Source organism: Mustela erminea, chromosome 9 (assembly GCF_009829155.1).
Source record: "Mustela erminea isolate mMusErm1 chromosome 9, mMusErm1.Pri, whole genome shotgun sequence".
In the NCBI taxonomy this organism is placed as follows: domain Eukaryota; kingdom Metazoa; phylum Chordata; class Mammalia; order Carnivora; family Mustelidae; genus Mustela; species Mustela erminea.
The window spans coordinates 22178508-22199146 of record NC_045622.1 but is presented as its reverse complement, the minus strand read 5'-3'; the positions used below and the strand labels follow the sequence as shown (position 1 = coordinate 22199146).

General features: G+C 48.4%; 1 protein-coding gene across 5 annotated transcripts in view; it reads left to right on the top strand.

Annotated features, from left to right (window-relative positions):
- The first annotated feature begins 12329 nt into the window (after window positions 1–12329).
- KIRREL3 (kirre like nephrin family adhesion molecule 3) overlaps window positions 12330–20639 on the top strand; it is a 545218-nt gene continuing 536908 nt past the window's right edge. For 4 of the 5 annotated variants that reach the window (XM_032359300.1, XM_032359298.1, XM_032359299.1 and 1 more), the window contains exons 1-2: window positions 12330–12594; window positions 15033–15486. In XM_032359300.1, the coding sequence (XP_032215191.1) occupies window positions 15432–15486 (55 nt within the window). In that variant the 5' untranslated portion in view covers window positions 12330–12594; window positions 15033–15431. The remainder of the gene's footprint in view (window positions 12595–15032; window positions 15487–20639) is intronic. The other variant, XM_032359297.1, reaches the window with a different exon arrangement.

The window sequence follows — 20639 nt, the reverse complement described above, 5'->3', positions numbered from 1 at the left end:
TTCTTTCAACATCTCCAAAAATCTATTTTGAAATCTTTGTAATACTGAGGAATATATAGTCTTTTTACATCCTTTGTGCTTTATTCACCTTTTGGATCAGTCAGTGACAGCTTCTCCTCCAGTGCACAGTCTCCATCCAATCAATCTGGGACACCTGTTGGTTGCACAACCAACTCCTTGTTGCGTGTCTCTGTGTCCCGAGTTCAAGTCCTCACTACCTCCTTTCTCTCCAAGTGTTAAAACCACGTAATTAACTTTCCTGCTCTGAGCCGTCCTGCTATGTGCAGTGGCCACATGACCTCCTGCCATCTTCCTCATGCATTACTCTAGTAGGGAAACAGTGGGGCTCAATGGTCCTTCAGAGATCTTAGGCGAAAACCCATATTTTATAAACAAGGATGCTGTTCCCAGAAAGGCTAAGTGAATCACCCTGAGCCATCTTGCTAACTGGGGGTCAGAGCTGGAGTGACAGCAGCCAGACCATTGAATACCGGTTCTATCCTATGGCTTTTCATGTCCAGGGATTGAGCTGAGCTAAAAACAAAGCTTCCGAATACCAGGTACAGACCATTTCTTATCAGCGTACAGTAGAGCCACATAGCGAAAGAAAAGGAAGTCAGGAGGTAAACATCTCAGCATTGCTGTGGCTGTTCCACCAAGTCAGAAAACTCGGGTTCATTCTTATTCCTTTCCTTCTCCCAAGCATGGGTCTTGGTTCTGTGGCGACAAGATGTCTGTTCCACCTCCAGGCCTCAAGATCACGTTCTAGGGGTGCCTGAGTGGCTCAGTGAGTTAAAGACTCTGCCTTCAGCTCGGGTCATGATCCCAGGGTCCTGGGTTCGAGCCCCACATCAGGCTCTCTGCTCAGTGGGGAGTCTGCTTCCTCCTCTCTCTCTCTCTCTGCCTGCCTCTGCCTACTTGTGATCTCTGTCCATCAAATAAATACATAAAATTTTAAAAAAAGAAAAAGAAAAAGATCACTTTCTAGACAGGAAAAAGGAGAAGCAAGCAAAGGCCAAAGGGCCTGGGCCAGGTGAGTCCCATGAGTCATGCACTGGCTCTCCCAGAAGCCTCATCTAGTGGGCTTCTGTTGACCTACCGTACTGGGGGTCTTGGGTCACGTGATGCTCCTCCAGCTGCAAGGGAGCTGAGGAGGTCCCTAGTTTTAAGTGGTTACAATGACATTCAGAAAAAAATTGGGATTTTGTTAGTAAGCGTTTGAGGATAATGAATACCCAACAGGTAACTGGGCCATCTCAGCCCCAAATGCCTTCCTGCTGTTTGTTGTTCAGATAGTCTCTGGTTCTACCCAACCGACCCTTCTGGTCCCATTTCTTCCCGCCCCCTTCATATCCCAGCCCAGACGAGAGCATCAGTGCACCAAACCCCACCAGGCAGGTGCTGTTTTCTCTCCCTGCATCGCCCACCCCTTTTCTAAGTTCACCTCTTCTTTAAAACCCAGCTGAGACAGCACCCCACTCATCCTGATGCTGTCAAATGCAGTCGAAATTAACCTCCAACTTTTCTATTCTTTTGTAACATATTGTATTTATCTCTGTTAAAGCACTACTCACATCCCACTTGGAATTATCATTTGCCGTGCCTGTATCTGCCTCATTCAGCAGGATGGAAGCTTCAGAAGAGCCGAGATCATATCTTGTTTATCTCCAGCACAAAGTTTAAAGTGCTCTGTGTCCCATAGTAAATGCCTCGGTGTTTATAATGGAAAATTTTTTTTTTTCCGTTTTGCTTGCATGGCTAATGATAGGTGAAAATGAACATCTCAGAAAACTGTGTGAGTGAAAATGTTGCGACCTCTCAACCCCCCGGAATAGTCTAGTACCACCCCCTCAGAGGCTGGAGGGTGAATTCTAGAATTCTCTTCCAGCCTGTGGACCTTGTGATTCATTTAACGCCCAAAGGATAGGGACTCTATGATTCAGTGACTGGTGGCTTATTCCGCCTCTTCCGAGCTCTAAGCTCACGAGCATGACATGGATCACAGTTCCTTTGCCCTTTTGATTGGATCTGAGCCCCCTGAATTTCCGCCAGGTTGTTCTGGGCTGACCTGTTTTCGTTTCCAGGTTGAATCTTTATTAAGCTGAAGTGACGGCTAGTCTCTCCATCCCCTGACCACCATCGTACCGCCAGTATTCCTTCTCGTACCTTCTTCACTGTGCTCTGTGCCCTGAGAAACTGACTCCGTGGCATTCATCTCCAGATTCCTTTTCCTTCTGATGTCCCATTGGATTCAGCTATCAAGAGTCACCAGAAAGAGATGGGAGAGAGAAGGGGTTATGTTTCTTCCGCCGCCTTTCTGCTTCAGGATTAGGTCCTGATACGGGCAGCACCTGTCCCTCTATGACTAGAACTCTTACCACTTGTCCCCCCACCCCCACCCCATGCTTCAGTTCTCAGAGGCTCCAGAGACACTGGTCCCACCACTCACTATTTCAGGGTGAGGGCAGTGATGGCTGAATCACTGTTCCTTGTCCCTAAGTGCCCAATACCAGCTTCTATTGGTTCCCTTCACCCTGCCCACACCTCTATATGTAGTCTAGAAATTTCTTTTCTAGACTAAATCTAGAAATTTCCTTCAGATTCCCAGCTAAGTTATTTTATGCCAGGATACAGACTGGCATGCCTCCTAGGCCCTTTCTCCATGATCTGCAATAAACGTCTTCAGTATAACAACTGATTCAAATTTTGAACTGGCTCCACAAACGTGCTTTCGATTATCGCCTCCGGAGAAGCTCTGGGTAGTGTTTTCCTTGCCTTCTCCAAGGACGGAGGGAATCTGCCTCAAAGACTCAGATCTGGTGTCTATTTCTACAACTTGTACGATCTGGTGTCTGTTTCTGCAACTTGCACATTTCAAGAATTAACCTCCTTCTCTAATACAGAAAATGACACCTGTCCTGGGGATGGGAACAGGGGACATGTGCCTGATTGATATTAAAGTCTCTGGTTAATTAGATCTAACACCCAATCAATTGAAGAATGCTTTCTCCAAGACTTCATCCCTCGCTGGAGTCAAAAGGTTTGAATGCGGAGAGCTGATCTAATAAACATCAAGTGGTCACTCTTTGAACCCAGGACAAACCGTTTTCTGCTTTGTTTGTGTGCTCCTGGGTGGGCTGAGAGAACGGAAGCCCCCAAATTCTCCCTGAGACCAGCATCCAAGAAACACAACCTCAGGCAAGTAGAGGGCAGAGATAATCTTTTTCTCTTGTCTTCTCTCTCTCTCTCTCTCCCTTCTCTCTCTGTCTTTTAGCAGAGAAGGGGCCGCGGTGGAAAGAATACCCCTAAAGCGCTTGTTCATTTTTGTGCATAGAAAGTGATTAACAAATCTGGACTTGATAGTGATTAGTTCAAGGTGAAAGCTGTCTTGCTCCCTCCCTGAGGTCTGCTGATCATCGTTTGCCTGTGTGTTTCAAGAGTTCATTTTCGGTCCTGTTTTCATCTCCTATATTTAGGCCATCTCCTATATTTAAAACCCTGGGGGCTCGGCGTGGCTCCTATTTCCCCTGGGCCCTCACCTATTCCCTTGTGCCCCCTTGCCCTGACCATGACAATTACTACTTTACTGGGAGCCTGGATCAGATAAGAATGAAAGAAACAAGTCTTCCCTTGGAAAGCAGAGAAAAAAAAAGAAATGAACACTTCCATTTCTGTTTCCTTGAGGCATATTAAAGCAGACTATCTTTGGAATCTAAGAGATATATTGTTAAATGCAAAGAAGACATAATTGCAGAATAATATATATCATGTGTGTCTCTATTTATGCAAATGTATATAGAATGCTTGTCCTTAGTTGTGTATGTAAACACATAACAGAAGACTAGAAGGGTCCACACAAAACTGATAATGGTGGTTACCTCTGGGAGTAGATTTGGGGTGAGGATTGGAGAAAGAAAGTATTCACATTTTCCTCTGTATGTTGTAATATTTGATTTTTTAAGTGAGATTGTCTTTTTTAGCTTTTGCTTACATAAGTAATATATGACTTCAATCACCAGTAGTGCATTCTTTAAAATAAAAAATTTTAGGTCTTTTCTTTCCCTTATGTTCTACAAGGAAAAACCAAATCAATTTTTTTAAGTTAAAAAAATTGAGATTTCTTCACTTGAAATACATTCTCTATCATGTTGGGGTGTCATTGTGCTTCCTGATGATGATTTAAAATAGATAGTAATGAATCATCTTCCCCAGCAAGTTTGACTCAGTCAAGTAAAAATGATTCAAAGGAAATCAAAATTAGGAATTAATCTCATTCTCTATTACAGTTATGCTTCCCCTATCGAGTTTTCTGGCTTGTGATGTAGGAGATGGTACATGAAGTGGAAAAGATAGGGCAGTGGGTATCCATGTCTCTAACCTAGCCACAACTCAGGTCAGACTTGAACTCTGAGCCTTCCTGCTCCAGCGGAGGCCTTTGCCAAATTTCCCTGTCTACCCTGCCCACAGCAGACCCTCCCTCCTCAGAGTTTCTGTGTCACTGGATCACTGTCAGCTTGTCTCAAAAGCTCATGCTATTGTCCTTTATGTCTTACTAGACTGGAACAGACTCCCCGAGGACAGAATGCAAATCTTCTTCAGCTCTATGCTGCCAGCTCCTGTTTCTAATGCCTGACACAAAGTAGGTGCTCAATAAACGTGCCCCATGAATATTTGAATGAATGAATGAATAAGTGGTTGGCTGAATCAAGCAATGCTTCTGATTCGTGTCTTCACCTGCATTGGAAAGTATTTGAAGATAGGGAGGGACCTGTGTCTTCAGTTTTTTGTGTTCTTTATAGTATCCTAAGAAATGCAAGCATTCAACAAATATTTGTTGACCAATCTCTCATTTATTTTATTTTATTTTATTTTAGGATTCATTTAATTTAAGATTTCAGAGAAAGAGTGGGGGTGGGGGCAGGAGCAGAGGGGATGGTAGAAGGAGGGGCAAGAATCTCAAGCCAACTCCGTGCTGTGTGCAGAGCCTGACATGGGGCTCAAACTCACAACCCTGAGAACACAAACAGCTGAAACCAAGAGTCAGAGGTTTAACTGACTGAACCACCCAGGTGCCCCAATCTCTTGTATTTTAAAGGATGATGAAAAATATTCACAGAGATTTATATCTTGGTTTTTTTTTCCCCTGCCAACCTATTGACAAGAAAGAGAAAAAGAGATGTTTTCTTTCCGTCATGGTAGCAAATTCAAATGGGGTACAGAAAAGTGGGAAATGTTGACAAAAGAGGAGAATGGAAATTCACCTCCTGACCTTTTCAAGCTACTGTCTCAGGACTTTCTATGCCCCTCTAGAGCCTGGTGTTTTCTTACTGTGTACTTTTTCCTCCCCGTTCAGGAAGCACGCCAAAGCTCAGTAGAGAGCCCGTTGCTGAGTGATCTCTGAATTTCAGGTAGTTAAAGTAGAAAGTGGCACTTCATAATTATATAGTAATGGCATAATTATCTGAAGGTGCCTTATAATTACATCCCTCCTCCCCAAGCTCCTTGAGCTGCTTCAACTGGGATACATGGTTCCTGTCCCCTTCCTGTCCTGTGTCAATGCAATGCCACTGGGCCAACAGTAAGCATTTGGCAGGGATAGTTGTATCTTAATAAAGAAGCAACCCTCCAGTGGATTCTTTCAAAAACTTAGAACTCATGGGCTATCATGGCTCCTATGTGGAAAATTCCATTGCAAGTCATTCTGCACACAGTGCCAGATAAATGAGATGGGAGGTTGAGAGATCATTGTGAAGCCATTAAATCTAGATACTTCTTCAGTATTATCTCACAGGGACTCTGTGACCTCCGTACACCATCCTGAAGATCTCCCCCAGACCGCCATATGCAATTTGTCCTTACTTGTAATTTCCAATCCCATGACAACCAGATTTCCTATTGGTTTAGCTTTGAAAGAAAAGAAAAAAATCACCACCACTCTCCACCAAAGAAAAACATCCGCATGCTTCCTTTGTCTTGAGGTGGAACAGAGCTCCAAAATGGCAACCTCAGAGCAAGCAACACACCCAGATACAAGGACAGAGAGTGAAAACAATCAGCTCAGGGGGGAATAGCAAGGGAACTTTCAGTCAATAGCATACATCACCTGCTTTGAAAAATGGCTGCCTGCATGAACACCCCGTCTCAAGAAAGAAAGGGCCAAGGGAGCCATTAATGAAAGCAAGAAACTCAGTTTTACATCTCATTCAAAAGATGGATTCACTGTACTCCTCTCAGTCCAGGTGGGAAAGTCAGTTTAGTGTGGAATTTGTCTGCCCTCACTGAAAACTCCAGTTAGGCAATGAATTATTCCAAGTAAATCAAGTGTATCGATCCCCTCCCCTTTCTGACACTTTGCAGATATTGCTATCAAATCATGCTCCATGCAAGTGTCAGTTTTTGCCACAGACATCTGAAGAGGGGAGCAAATAATCTCTTGAGTTTCTCAGAGCCTAATAAGTACTCGTGGGGTATGATAGACCTGGAGGGGACCAGACAATGAGATTCCCACTGTGATGAGCCCCGCTGGTTCACGTAGAAGGCTAGCACACTCAGCTGATAAGAACAAGGTCATGGGTGTGCTCCCATATTTCTCAGGGAGCATCAGGTCTGGGCACGGTTCCTACTGAACTCTGGCCCATTTTCATGCGAAAGCAAGTAAGCCATAGATAAGATCAAGCAAAGGAATATGGAGAGGAATCGTGACTCTATCACAATTCTGCAAGAACAGTAAGACCTCAGAGCCTATGAGTAGGGAGTAGGCTGAAACTTCTATAAAGTGTAAGGAGTCAGCCTCTTTCAAGGTGAAGGCGTGCATCATTTTATTAGGGGGCTCAAGTCGGGCTTGCTTCTTTGATTTTTCTTCCCCATCATAATGATCAGACTCATCTTTTTCTGAATGATAAATTCGTAATCCAAAAACAATGGAACAAAACAAAACAAAAGATATTTCTCTGTCTTAACTAGTTGAGCTGTCTTTTGGGGCCAAGAACGACCATACAAAGGCTGTGGAATGTATTTCAAGGATGAACTGTCTAGAGATGAATGGTCTGGCTCAGATATCCAACAAATGTATACTATAAAGTATTATTTTCATCCACATTAAAGTCTCTTATTGCATTCTCAAATGCTTATGGTTGAAAGGATGGGATGTCTGAATTTGCTTCAAAATAATCCAGTGAGATGGGAGGAAGGGAAGAAAGATGAAACAGAATTGGCCATGGCTTAATCATTGTTGAGGCTGAGTGATGGTCCATGGGAATTCTAATACCAGTGGTTCTCAAACATTAGCACGCATCCAAATTATCAGCAGGCTTGTTAAAACACAGATAGCTGGACCCCAACCCAGACATTCTGATTCCAGAGGTCTGGGGTGGGACTGATGGATTCACCTCTCCAACAAGTTCTCAAGGACTACTGATGCTCCTGGCCCGGGAACCCCACACTGAGAACTGCTGTATTACCCCAGACTCTCCACTGCTATACGATTACAAAGAATGAAGGGGGACTACGCTGGGCTGGCACAATGAAGCAAGCTGGAGAAGGAGTTTCTGCTTCTCCTGCTCACACCCTCAGACAGACACGGACAACAGAAAAAACACTTAGCAATCAATTCAATTCGAACTGGACTGAGTTGGGGAAATTAATGTTGGTTTTTCTCATGGGCTTTGAACCTGTGTTCATATAATCATTATGGAGTGTGCTGGCTTCTCCACTGGTTTAGGACTGTGCAATTAAACATTCCAAATAACGGAGATTTCTAGCTGTACTTCTAATACAGGAGCTGGAGTTGGGCTGTGTTTTATACACAAGTCTAACACCACCTCCCATGTTTGCCTGGGACTTGGGTTTAAAATGTGTACTCAGAAAGCTTTCCCTCTAGATTTTCAGATGGGCCAAGTTCCAGGTGTTGGATATGGAATTTCTTGGATCTCATGGGGTCTAAAAGCATCTGAGAATGAAGAAAGAAAATCTCAAGCTTGAGACTGGATAGTCATAGAAACAGGACTTTGTCTGCCTAATTTTATTGTGTTTAGATGTCATTTGGCAAATAATTGTTAGATGCCAGGCATTGAGTGATACATTCGGCAAAAATAAATTTCCCCAAATGATCCTTGACCTTGAAAATTCCCCCAAATGATCCTTGACCTTGAAGATTTCACATAGCGTGTAGAAGGTAGACGTGTAAATAAGTAATTGTAATTGCTAACTGTTGTATAATAAGAGCTCATGGATGCTATGGAAACTTAGATGAATAAGATGCTCATTTTTCACTGAGGGGGGGAGGAGGGAAGCAAAGTATCTATGGGAAGAGAGTTCCAATTGGTTCTCGAGCAAGGGCCACCTGTTTTAAAGGTGGCCCCAAAGGGGCGAGGGAAGGAGGAAAGACATGCCAGGAGAGGAAATGGGCTGAGAACAGTATAGAAAAGGAAAAGTGTCTGCTGCCCCTAAGCCGTGAAGAGTAGTCTGGCTTAACGGTGAGTTATGAAGGAGGGGGCTGGCAGTGAGGCAGAAAATGTACATTGGTTTAATAAGGCCTTATAACACGATGGAGAGTTTATATTCTACTGTAGGGAGCATGAGCATTTTTAAGCATGGGGAAGATATTACAGAACTGCATTTCAAATGCATGTGGAGGGCCCATGGGTGAGACTTGGCAGTGAGTTGAGGGGGCTATAGATTCAGGCAGAGGTGATGAAAACTGGAGCTTGAGCTCCAGAGTTCAGAATATTTTGGGTAGGAGGCCCATTGCCAGCATGTTAATAGGAAAGGGGTGTGTGTGTGTGTTTGTGTGTGTATGTGTGTGTGTGTGAGGGTCTGAACATACAGAAACTTATTTAACTTTATAAAGATGGATGTATAACTTTTATGTTTTTCTCTAGATAGATTTTTTTTTTTAATATGGACAGAAGGAAGGAAGAAAAGAAGGAAGGGAGGAGGCAGAGAGAAATCCAGGAGAGAAGGGAAAGTGCTGTACACAATAAGCAAACAAGAGAAAGGAGTTAGTCACCCGGGCAGGAAGCAGGACGAGGCTTGTGGTGAGGTGCACCTGTTCCCCGGGCTGCCAAAAGGTTTACTAAATTCTAACATCGGTCGGCCCCAGGACATGTGTGTGCCTGTTTGTGTGAGGAGGGGTCATGAAATGTAATAATGGGGGAAAAGAATAAAAAGCAGCATAATCTCTAAGACTTTGAATACCACAAATGAGTCATCAAGTGGAGTTTCACTTTGTCTTTCCATATTTCCACAATTAGCCTATTCATGCACACAAAAAGAGCACATGGCACATTCCGAAATGACACAAGACTTGTTCTGAGCACTGAAGAGGGATGCTGGGACTCGTCTTCCCTGCCATCCCTGGAGCGTGGACAGAGGTCCTGGCCTCTGCACTCCGTCGGCGATGAGACAAGGCAAGGGGGCCCCAGCACCTCCTTTCATAACGTTTCTCATATCTTTTCTTCCCTGTAAATTATACTCTGCAGGCCTTTGCTGAGAGAGATAATGCTGTTCCCATGTGAATTGAATACCCAGTGCCCCACATGCATGAGTGTGTCAAGGCTAACCAGGTCTATTGTTCTTAAACAGTGCTGCTGGAGAATTGTCTCCTTGTGCAGAATGATGCTGAAGAGATAAAAATATCTTTCATTTCTATAGTGCTATGCATCTTAAAGTGTGTTCCACATTTTGCAAACTATATATAGGCTCAATTCATTACCCATCCCCATAAAATACAGCCAGAGCCGTGGCAGGCACATGCCAGATGTTTGACAATGGTTTAATAACGCAGCGAAGAAGAAGTTAAATTGGATTCAGAAAACAGGAAATAGGATGTGGGGCACTAGGTAAACTTTTCCATTCATTCAGCATTATGTGTTGAGTGCTTACCGCCTACCAGGGCAAGAGCTGCTGCAGGGATCGTGAACTGGGAAGGCCCTGCTTCTACCTGCATGGAGCTGCCAAGATTTCGAGGAAGAGTCACAAGCAGCCCCATTGTCCAGTTGAGTAGGATTTGTATGAAGACGGACTTAAAAATACAAGGTGTCCTGATCTTTATTGCCTTTCAAGGGAAGTCTTTACCACCAGCCACCCCGGCCTCAGCACTCCCTTGCTTTAATGAAACGTTTCCATCCAATGCAATTATAGGATGTATGTTGAAGAAAAGCTGTTCTGGAACCCAGAATCCAGGCTGGATGTGGGGTATGGTTCTGGGGAAAATAACGAGAGGAGGGAAAGCACCAGTGGAGCAAGCTGTGGAAAGACAGAGAACAGTCAGTGCAGGAGGAACTTTGGAAGGGTTGGGGGAAGCTGAAACCAACAAGAGAGCAGGGCAGTCTGTGTAGATTTCAGGCCAGCCACTGTTTTCTCTCGGGGTGGGGATCATCCATGCCTAGTCACTTGCTCTGACCCTGGGGGCTCCGTGCAAGCACCCCCAAATCTCTCCAGTCTTAGAGGGGTAGCCTCTGGAGAATAGGCAGCAGAGTCTCAAGACTGGGAGGGGCTCTGGAGAGCCACTGTCTTAATCCAGTCATTTTCATAGATGAAGAAAGCCGTGCCCAGATTCATGAAGTGACTGCAAAAATTCAGTGTGTCTAGGCCAGAGCCGGGTCCATAAACTCACCATGATGCCCTCCTTCAGGCTGGGTCTTTGCCGAATCAAGGGAGACAGAGTCACCCTGCCCTTTGGAGGATGTTTCCAAAAGCTGAAGACTTCATCCTTTGGGCCTTTCTGCACTCTCATGGAAAGACTGATCACAGGAATCAGGGCTTATAACCCACCTCCGCAGATGTCATAAAGAAATGTGGCTCAGAAAATGAAAAAGAAATTGGTTAGAAGACTGTGACTGTCCAGGTCAGACAGGCTGCCACCTAGGGAGGACCCCTGAAGACCATTTGGTCTCTGGAAGGATATGAGGCTTGGAGCTCTTATTAACTTACCCAGGACGGAGAGTCGGATTACCCTAAACTCCTGGGAGAGGCCCGTTCACGATGTGTTTAAAATCCCTGGACAAGAAGGTATTAGCCAGCTCTGGCAGGATATATGAAAAACAAAAGGAAATGTGGTTTATAATGTATCTGTGCAACAAATATTGTGAAGAGGCATTAAACAGGAAATTCTCCACTCATGATGACTGTCTCCTAAAACCACCTCTCCCTCTTCCTCTCTTTATTTGGAGTAACAGCACCTGGGGAACACGAGGAGACAGAGAGAGCGCGCCCAGCCACCAGGAGCGGGGTGGGAGAGAGGGGAGAGGTGGGTGGTACAGATAGGGCTGAAGGTTGGGGGCTCTGGGCCGCATCTCAGCCCCCCATCAGCTTCCTGTAAGGCCTCAGGCAAGTGAGCCTAGGCAGACCCACCTAGAAAGGATCCAGCCTGACAAATGACCTCCAGGGCAATTTCTGTGTCATTAAAAAGCCAATGAGCTGTTTCATAAATTTTTTTCCCATGTCTCCACCTGTGTTTACTTCCTCCCAACTAGAAGACAAACTACTTCTCAACTAGAAGGTCTTCGTGTATTCATTCCACACATCTTTCTTAAGTATCCCACACAGGCCTTTGCCCAAATGGAGGAAATAAATATTACAGACATTGAACTCACAGCCAAGGGAAAGGTCACTGGAAAGTAGTGATGAGCTAGGGTCTGCATGGTCGATAATGAACTCCACCAGGAGCTTCAGCAACAACTCCCTCCCCACCCCCCCCACCCCCCCACTGCTGCACCTAGACCCCTCCTGCCTCACTCTCTTTGTCCCAGACCTCAGAAAACTCTGGGGGCACGCTTTCTGCCAGGAGAGCCAGGTTTGGAAGCAGTCCTGCAGAGACTTGGCCCTTCCAAAGCATCTTGGCCGCAGAGTAGCAGAATCTGCAGGCAGCCTTCATTCTCTGTGGGCTCCGGCCTCCCCGTAGCTCTCGCCCGTCAGCGCCAGGCGGTTCAAAGGACACAGGACTGGGCACTGAAGGCCCGGGAGAGGGGGGCTGGGGACTGAAGAACTCGGCCTCCCCGGCTAAGGTCCAGGAGAGGAAACGCTGGAGAGGTTGCCACCTGCTGGCGAGGGACCCCGGCTTGTGCGGTGGGCGCATCAGAGACCTGAAGCCGGGATGTGCAGAGAACCAGAATTCGGGCAGTTATCCAAGTGCCTGGTTTTCTGCTGTCTCTTTAGGACTGTCACCTCCACGGGGTCGTGCCCGGAGCCCAGGTGCCTCGCGTCCCGCCTTCGGGACGCGCAAGCTCCCACGGGGGAGGGGGGCGGTCTTCCTCCTCCCCTCCTTTCCCCTCCTCTCCCCATCTTTCCCCTCCCTTTCCCTCCCCTCCATTCGCCTCGCCTCCCCTCGCCTCGCCTCGCCTCGCTTCGCCCCGCCTCGCCTCGCTTCGCCCCGCCGCGCGCTCCGAGGTCCAAGATTCTCCACTCTTCTCCATCAGGTGGAGCCGTCCGCGCCTCCCGCCCCCCGCCTCTCCCGCGAACTGTGCGCAGGCACCTTGCAGCGCCAGGAGGTTAACCGAGGCCCCGGAGGAGGTGAGGCCAAGGAGCCGGCGGGCGGAGATGGCCGGGCCGCCGTCGGGGCTGGCGCCAGAGCCCGGCCGGCTGTGGGTCCTGCAGGTACCGCTGTCGTTCTCGCCGCCCCACGTGGTGGTTGCCGAAGATTGCCGTGGTTTTTCCGGCACTCAAGCTTGAAACGCCTCCCGGCCCTTTTAGAGGCAGGCAGCTCACCACTTAATCCAAGCTTTCTTTTTCCTTTCTGCCGGAGACCGGACGCTGCGGGGAGGGGGCGGAAGGGGGTTGGGTGGGGGCGGGGTGGGAGGAGAAGTGAACGGCCCAGCTGGCGATCTCAGCCGGTTTGAGGGTCGTGAGGCATCTCAGGGATCAGTGGGAGATGGAAACAAGGTCCTTCCAACCTCGGATTCCTACCATCCCTCTCCTGTCCAAGATCGAGTGTGTGTGTGCGTGCGGTGCGCACACGCCTGTACGTGAGCCTGGTTTCGTGTATTGCACAGTTCGCTAGCTTCATGACCCTGGTTTTGTAGTATTTCCTTGGGGGCTGAATTAATCTGGGCCCCAGGCCACTTAGGAATTAGGAGTCAAAATGAAACAGCAGCTTAAAGGATAAATGTTAGTTAAAATATCCAGTATTGCTTTGTGGGTATGGTCTACATTCTAATATTATTAGTCTTACTCGCTGCAAGGCTTGCCTTAGGAATGGTGCCCAGACTTTAAATTTCTCCCCTCACCGGGTAGGTTTTAATGGAGAGCTCCTACTAAAGTTAAAGCACTCTACCTGCCATGTTCTCACTCTTGACATGTTGTTTGGCATAGGCTGTTCAGAATCACCACCCATCCTGTGAATGTGTTTCTGATTTGCCTCTTCTGTTTCACTGTCTTCTCCGTCAGCGGGGCTGAGGCTGTGCTGAGGCTGTGCTGACACTCTGCTTCTGTACCTTGTTGCTAATTTAGCTAATGGGATGCCTCTTTGGGGTCCTCTTGTTTTTTGTTGCTCAGCATTTCTTTTTCTCCCCCCAAGGTTGCTTACAAATTTCCCTTTTTATCTATTTAACAACCTTGAAGGGATGCAGTTAAATAAACTATTAAGTTAAGAATAGAAAAGTCAACAAAGCAGACACCTACTAATTTGTAGATCTTTGATGTCAACTACCAGATGTAAGTAAGCTCCTACCAGCACATACTTTTCTCAGGGGGCCCTACTTCTCTTTTCTTGTTCATCAGTATCAAGGGATACATTTTTAAAGTTAATATCCACATGGAAACTTGGAGTTGGAATGTGCCTGGGAGTCAGTAAAATCCCCCAAGTATGTAATACTAATGGAAGGAAGGCGAAAGAGTCCCCCAAACATGTCCCCAAGGTCCAGTGAATGAAGAAAGCAATAATTGATTCTATACTGAAAGGCACACACCAAGAGAGCATCTTTTAGCTTTGTCCCCTTACTCTTTCATCTCCCCACCTTCTTCTGTAAAATGCTACATATTATACACAGTTTTAACTATCCTTATAGTTTGTACCTTATGTATTTACTATGCTTCCATACTAAACTGTGAGTTCCAGAAGGCATGGTCTGTGCCTGGGATTTTAGCTCCCCCAGTGCCTGCTTATCCCGGGTTTATCTAAATGTCCATCAAGGAAACAGATGTAGATGTCCATCCAGGAAACAGATGTAGATAGATTGTTTGTTCTCCTAGAGGAAAACAGAGTTTGATTTGAGTGTGGGCTTCACGACAGGTAAAAGACCTGAAGGTTCTTCTGAGGCAGTTGCCTATGACCTTGGCCTCTCCTTCGCAATAGGATTCACAGCACCTCTTGGAGAAAAAGACACTCTCAGAGTGATGGAGTGCTTGTTAGAGGAGAGACTGCAAATGCCAAGGCGGGCTACTCCCCTCTCCTTGTTAGGAAATGCACAAACCAGGGTGGTAATAATAATAAATGGGCATGTGTCACAAACCTGCTTGATTTCCCTCTAGTTCCTTCATTTTGTTTTGGAGGACTAGTGCAAAGCAAACTATGGTCTAAATGTTCGGGTTTTTATTTCCCACTTCACCTCCCCCTTCTAGGAAAGCCTCCCAAAAATGTAAAACGTGCTTATCTCTTCCCCAACTCTGAGACTCCCGCTGCACGCGTTGGCCAAGTCCTTCCCGGGGAAGATGCATCCCCCCCCCCCACACACACACACTCCGCTCCTCGCGGCTTCGCTGTTTCCCTTTCAGCCAGTTCCCAATCCCCCGTGCAAAGGCAGGGCACGCATATTTTAATGCGTGTGCATGCATATAGTCCTAACTTCTCTCCCGTTGAACAACCTTATGCGGTGTGGACAAAAAGTCCCAGTCGGCTCCCCGTTCAAGATGCCTTTTGGTCAATAATGGTGACAAAAGCTGCATTCCCCCCATTTAGGGGGAAAAAGGAGAAGGGAAGAGAGAACAGAGCCCCCTCCCGCCACCCCCCGCCACCCTCCGCTTTGCATAGATCTCCTTTTTCCAAGTGTTTCCTCTTTAATTATGACCTGTTTCCCCTCCCTCTCCCCCCGCCCCAGCTTCAGTGAAAGGAGCCCTTCTGTCACTCGTCACTGGCTCCCGCGCCCGCCCGCTCGCGAGCTCGCTGTGGGAGGAGCCCGCCGGAGGAAGCCAAGCCGTGCGCCAGGGCTGCCGAGAGCCACAGAATGGATCTGTTCCGCGCGGGGACGTCGCTGACGAGCCCGGCTTCTCGCGGCGGCTAGGAGCCCGGCCACCCGGCCACTGGCGTCGGCAGGCTGCGGGGACCTGGAGGCTCGGGGAGAGCGGGGCCGCGCCGAGGGACGGACGCACGGACAGACCGATGGTTGGCGCGCGCCCGGGAGGACCGCGGCGGAGGCTGAGCACGGAGAGCCGCCCGGGAGGAGAAACTCACTGCCGACCCAAGTTGCCCCGCCGGCTCTCCCTCGCGGCGCTGAGGAATGAAACCTTTCCAGCTCGATCTGCTCTTCGTGTGCTTCTTCCTCTTCAGTCAAGGTAGGAGCCCCGCGCGGCGGCCGGAGTTGCTAGGAAAAGTCGGCTGGGGTGTCGGCTGGCGGGGCGCCGGGGGCTGGGGGCAGGAATCGGGGGGCGGGCTTCGGAAACTCACCCCGATCCTTGCGTCCGAGATGCGCCGGCGTGGCTTCTGTGCCTTTGCCGATGCAACAGAATGGTCCTGTTTATTTTCCTTTTGCAAGGAAGAGGTGTGGGAGGGGTGACTTTCTCCTCTCACTTGTCAACCTCCAGCCCAAACTCTCCGATGCAAATGAGTTCTTTATGCTCCGGTATGTTAATGAGGCAGTTATCTGTGTGGCTCTGGCGCCCTGAACTTCTGGGCACCTCCTCTCCTTCCGACTCAGGTTGGGAGAAGGAGCGGGGCGGGAAGGGGAGCTTTGTTTAGGTGGCTCTTTCAGCTCGAGGAAGGTCTGACTTGCAGGAGTGGATTCAGAAGCCGGTGTGTGCGGTTGCACGGTGGCAGAGGGGTCCCCCGTTAGCCAGCGCACCGCCGGGGTGATGTGCGGTGGTTGGGGGAGAAGCTGGGCAAGAGTTTCATTGAACGTAATGTGCTCTGAATAAAGCTGAATTCTGAATCCCACTCAGCCCCGGATTCAGGGTCTAACGTGAAATGTCGCCCCTGGTGCTGATTGTTTACTTTGCGCAACCTAGCACGGGCAGAGGCTGGTGGACTTTTCCGGAAAGAACTTTGCTACCTCTGGGCTGGCTCCCTGCCCACGGGAGCCCTGGGGTGGGCGTGGGGGGCTGGCCTGGGGAAGGGAGGGGGCAGGCGATCTGGGCAGGGGCTGCGGGGTGCCTACTTAGCCAAAGGCATCAAAAGTCACCTGTGGAATTGAGTTCCAAGGGGGGAAGTAAATCAGCTCCTTCCCACTCGTTAGGCATGCCAGGAGCCCCTCTGCCTTCTGAGGCAGCATTTGTGCCAGCCTACTGGGCTCTGAGAGGGACAGGACTCTCAGAAAAATCCACAACAGAGCATGTCCATCTGTTGATTAAATGAAGGGTAAAAGTTTTCAAGGAAGCAGAGCCCCGCCATGGGAGGGGGGGTGGCTGGCTTTGCAAGCGAACTGCATGTCTCCTTTTTTTTCCCTGTCAGGGAGAAGCCAAATGTAAGCAGAAACCCATGCCTCCTGCCTCTGCTCTTGTAGTGGTACTCAGGGTCGCTGCACGTTTCCCCTTTATCCAACTTTGCTCCTGGCCATCCTGATGAAACTCGGGATGGGGGGGGGCTTTCCCCCATTACGGTGTGTATATGCCCACCGCCTGCATGTAATTATAATGTGGACACACACACACACTCGTGTATTCATAGGGTAGTGTGCATGTCACCAGGGCTCCCTACAGCAGCAGGAAGATAAATTGCCTTCCCTAGAGTTTTCAGGCTGAATGAATAAGAACTATCTCAGAACACTGGTACAGAAACAGTTTGGGTTATATTACCATTTTGTGAGATTACCCTCCTTGGATGCCTGTGTGCTGGCTTAGGGGCAAACACACATACTCACACACTCACTCTCCTGTCCTCCTTTGCCTCTTCCCACTGTACTCAGGAAGTCGCCTGTAGAATCCCTAAAAGGAGGAGCCCACCACGCCCCCCAATGTACATGGGACCGGCGCACATGTTAATCTGCCCGTGTGTTGTTGGAAAACTGGAGCTGTGATTCTCCTCTGGCTTGGCATAAGACGCTTTTGGTGTCTGAGTGCCTCTTCGGTTGTCTGAATCACCGCAGTGTGCATCTTCTGCTTTGCTTATCCCCTTTTCAGTACCAGAGCTCCTTCGTCACTCTTCTCATAGGAATCTTTAAATATTTACCTATGGAGGTTAAATGCTCCGTTTCATCTACCCTTAGCCCTGAGAGCACTAGGGAGAAAGCACGGTGCCCTACAATGCCTACTTCCTTGAGATTCCTGAGTGTTCTGAGTGTGGCCGGCGCTGCCCGCCCTACCCAATGGTAGATGTCATGGTCCACGGGGCTCCAAAAGAGGTCTAAAGAAATACCATGAGGCAAAGTGGTGGTAATCAGCCAAAATCCTTTGCATCACTGGACACTGTATGTTCCATGAATAGACAGCATTGGATGACAGGAATTAAGGGCCAAGTAGAATGCTTTTTATGGACTTTGGTGATATGTTACCTTTTGACTTGATCCATAGACCCGTGTTTTAACGTGGATGTTATCCTGAGTATTGTGAATCCCGCAGAGGATTCTACTCAACCCTATACCTATATGATCAGTTCCTAGACTGTGCCCACCCCTACCTAGATCTGTAGACTTCTCAAGTTATTAGTTCAAGTGCATCTCTTCCGAGAGGTCGTGGGAGGACCTGCCCGCAGGCTCGAGGTCACTCCTGCAGACAACCCCTGCCTGAATTTGCATCCTGCCTGGCACACCCCACCGAGTTACCCGTTTGACGCCCCCCCTCCCTCCACCTCACTCACACTCTTCCTCCTGGGATGCTTTCCAAGGAAATGTGCAGGGACTCAGGGATGCCCCTCCTCTCAGGGAAAACAAATGTCCAGGCTTCTTTTTGGACCTTTATCTGGCACTCTGGTGACACGTCCATCTGCTGCCCAGCACCTCTCCTGGTGGGAGCCTATGTGTCATCTTAGAGTTTCTGGATATGCAATTCTTGTGCTTCCAGCTCCCGTTGTCTTAGTCCCCCTACGGAGGGAGAGCTTCAAACAGCGCTCTGAACACTTCCTTAGCAAAACACTGAAGTCAAAACTCTGAAATTCCCTTTCAGTTGCCCTTTCTGTCCCAACGTGTCTGGTATTTATTCACTTTTACTTGTTCTCGAACCTCTTTATAGAGAGTGAAATCCAAGTCTGTCAGTGTCAGTGATACGCTGTATCCCCTCTCCTTTTAAAGTTTGGGCTTCTCCTGTAAATGGGAGATTAAATATTTCTTTATCTTTCCTAAGGTGGCAGTAGAAAGACCAAATGGCGTGCCTCCATTTCCTCCCCTGCCAATGTCCCCGGGCCTGGCTCCCCACAAAGAAATGGCGAGCCGCCAGTGTGTGCTGCTTGTGGGTTTCTCTCTTGCTGGGGACGCCTCTCCCATCAGCTGTCAGGACCGCGTGCTTTGTACAGAGAGGGATAATGTCACAGCACAATTTGCCTCCTGTGGAGAAGAGGCATGTTCTGCTCCTGGGTGAAAAGGGATCGATTCTCTTGTCATCCATAAACTTGGAACTTGCGACATTTTTTTCCCTTTATCATTTCCGTTTGCCCACAACTGTTTCCCTCCATGCCCTCCTTCATCTTCAAGATCCGCGAAGCAGCCTGCACCTCCCCGTCTTAGGTAGCTGCGGAGGAGCCACGCGCTTGCAGGATGGAAGGTGGTGTTCCACAGCATATCCAAAAGTCTGGGGAAGGTGCAGTGACACTAAGCTGGTGCCTTGAACTCAGACGCTCTTTGGAAAGGTGTTCTCTCTGCACACTGACATTTTCCCCTAGCACTTCCAGACTGTCCCATCTGGCCTTAGAACCTCCTGGAGTTGGAAAGCTCTAACTCTGACCCAATCCAGATCTCTCCTTGGATTTTCACGTATGCCAGGCTGCTCTGAGTGTGTTGGGGGGATGCGGGGCGGGGGGCAGTGAGAAATGGCATTTACCTGTCAGTGACAGTCCTTGAATTGAGGATTCACCTGGGCTGTCACCTCCTCCTTGGGAAGAATCTAATTGACTTGCTCTCCCGACCTGCTGGCAGGAGTCACCCAAAAGGCTCTCTGACGGCTACCTGAAGGTCAGACGTTCGTGTTGACATCAGTCTCCAAGGGGAGAGAGTCTGAAGCCAAGAAGGGGCAAATAGCTTGTGAGGGGAGACACCCAGCTAGGATGAGGGAAGCTACGAGGATGACGGGAAGCTTGGAGAGGAAGGAGACACTGCTTCGAGATGTCTTAACTTGGGAGAAGCTCCCTTGGGGAGGGAGATGGGCACCGAAGGATACCAGGAACACATCAGAGGCAGCCAGAAGAATGGGGGGCTCCTAGGGGGTACAGGCTGAGAAGGCATTGGAAAAAGAAACTGGGAGTGAACCGCAACTTAGCAAACATTGAACCTTGCCCAGAACTGTCATATAACAAAAGATGAGGCAAGTAATAAGCTGCTACCCGCACTGGCACCCCGAGTGGTATGACGTCTTGTCTAGAGGAGGAAGAATGGTTCCTTTTGTCCTGGAAGGTCAATGCACAACTGCCAAGGGTGTGGGACCACTTCTTGAACAAATCCTCAGTGTGAGGGGAACTGGGACACATCCCTTGGGCATGGGGGTGGTCTCCGTGTCTGCTGCCCAGCAGGGAGCTCTCTGTTGCCAGCCAGACCTATTGGGGAGGAAAGAGAAGCTCCCCAGGGGGAGAGGGGTGCGGATGGGGGTCAACGCCCGCACAGGGCACTTAAAGGATACTGCAGGGGGCCTCCTTCTTGGGTTACAAAGGAGGATCTCACTTGGAGCATGGCAGCAGAAAGCTAGGCATGGCACCAAGGAGCCGCTCTCCCTGGTGTGCCTGTGTTGGTAGGAGCCAGGGCCAGCAGGAGATGGGGTGGAGCAGGGGATTAGGCCTTAAGATGCAATTTTTCTTTTTTGTTCAGCCCAGTGGGGGTGACTTAAGCGGCATTATATTGCAGACCCAAAAAAGCACATGAATAATCCAGAGTGAATTCAAGAGATTTCAATAGCAAAATAATAACAATACTAATGATATCTTTGATTTGCAGAGTACTTTTCTTCCAAGGAGATAAAAAGATAAACTGTTTTGGAAACATGAACAAGGAAAAGAAAATTGGCTGTGATGGAGGAGTGGGGAAGGAGGCCCAACAGCATTCATTTTAGGGTCTCCTAAAAATCAGAGCTGGGGAGGGGGCTGTTACATGGGCAAGAGGCATCATTCTGCAGCTCCCGTTCCTTATCCTTCTAAAATGGTGAAATACAAAACTTTGAGGTGAAAAACCAGGCATTTTTAATGGGAGTCAACTAGAAAGAGTGAGGCCACATATCCTGCCTGTGCCTGGGAGCAGAGACCCTGATTCAGCAGTGGGGAGAGTCGGGAAGATCAGGAGAAGGTCGGAACTTGCACTTGGACTCTCCACCCCTGCAGCGATCCTGATTTTAATGATGGTGCTGGTGGCACAGCCATT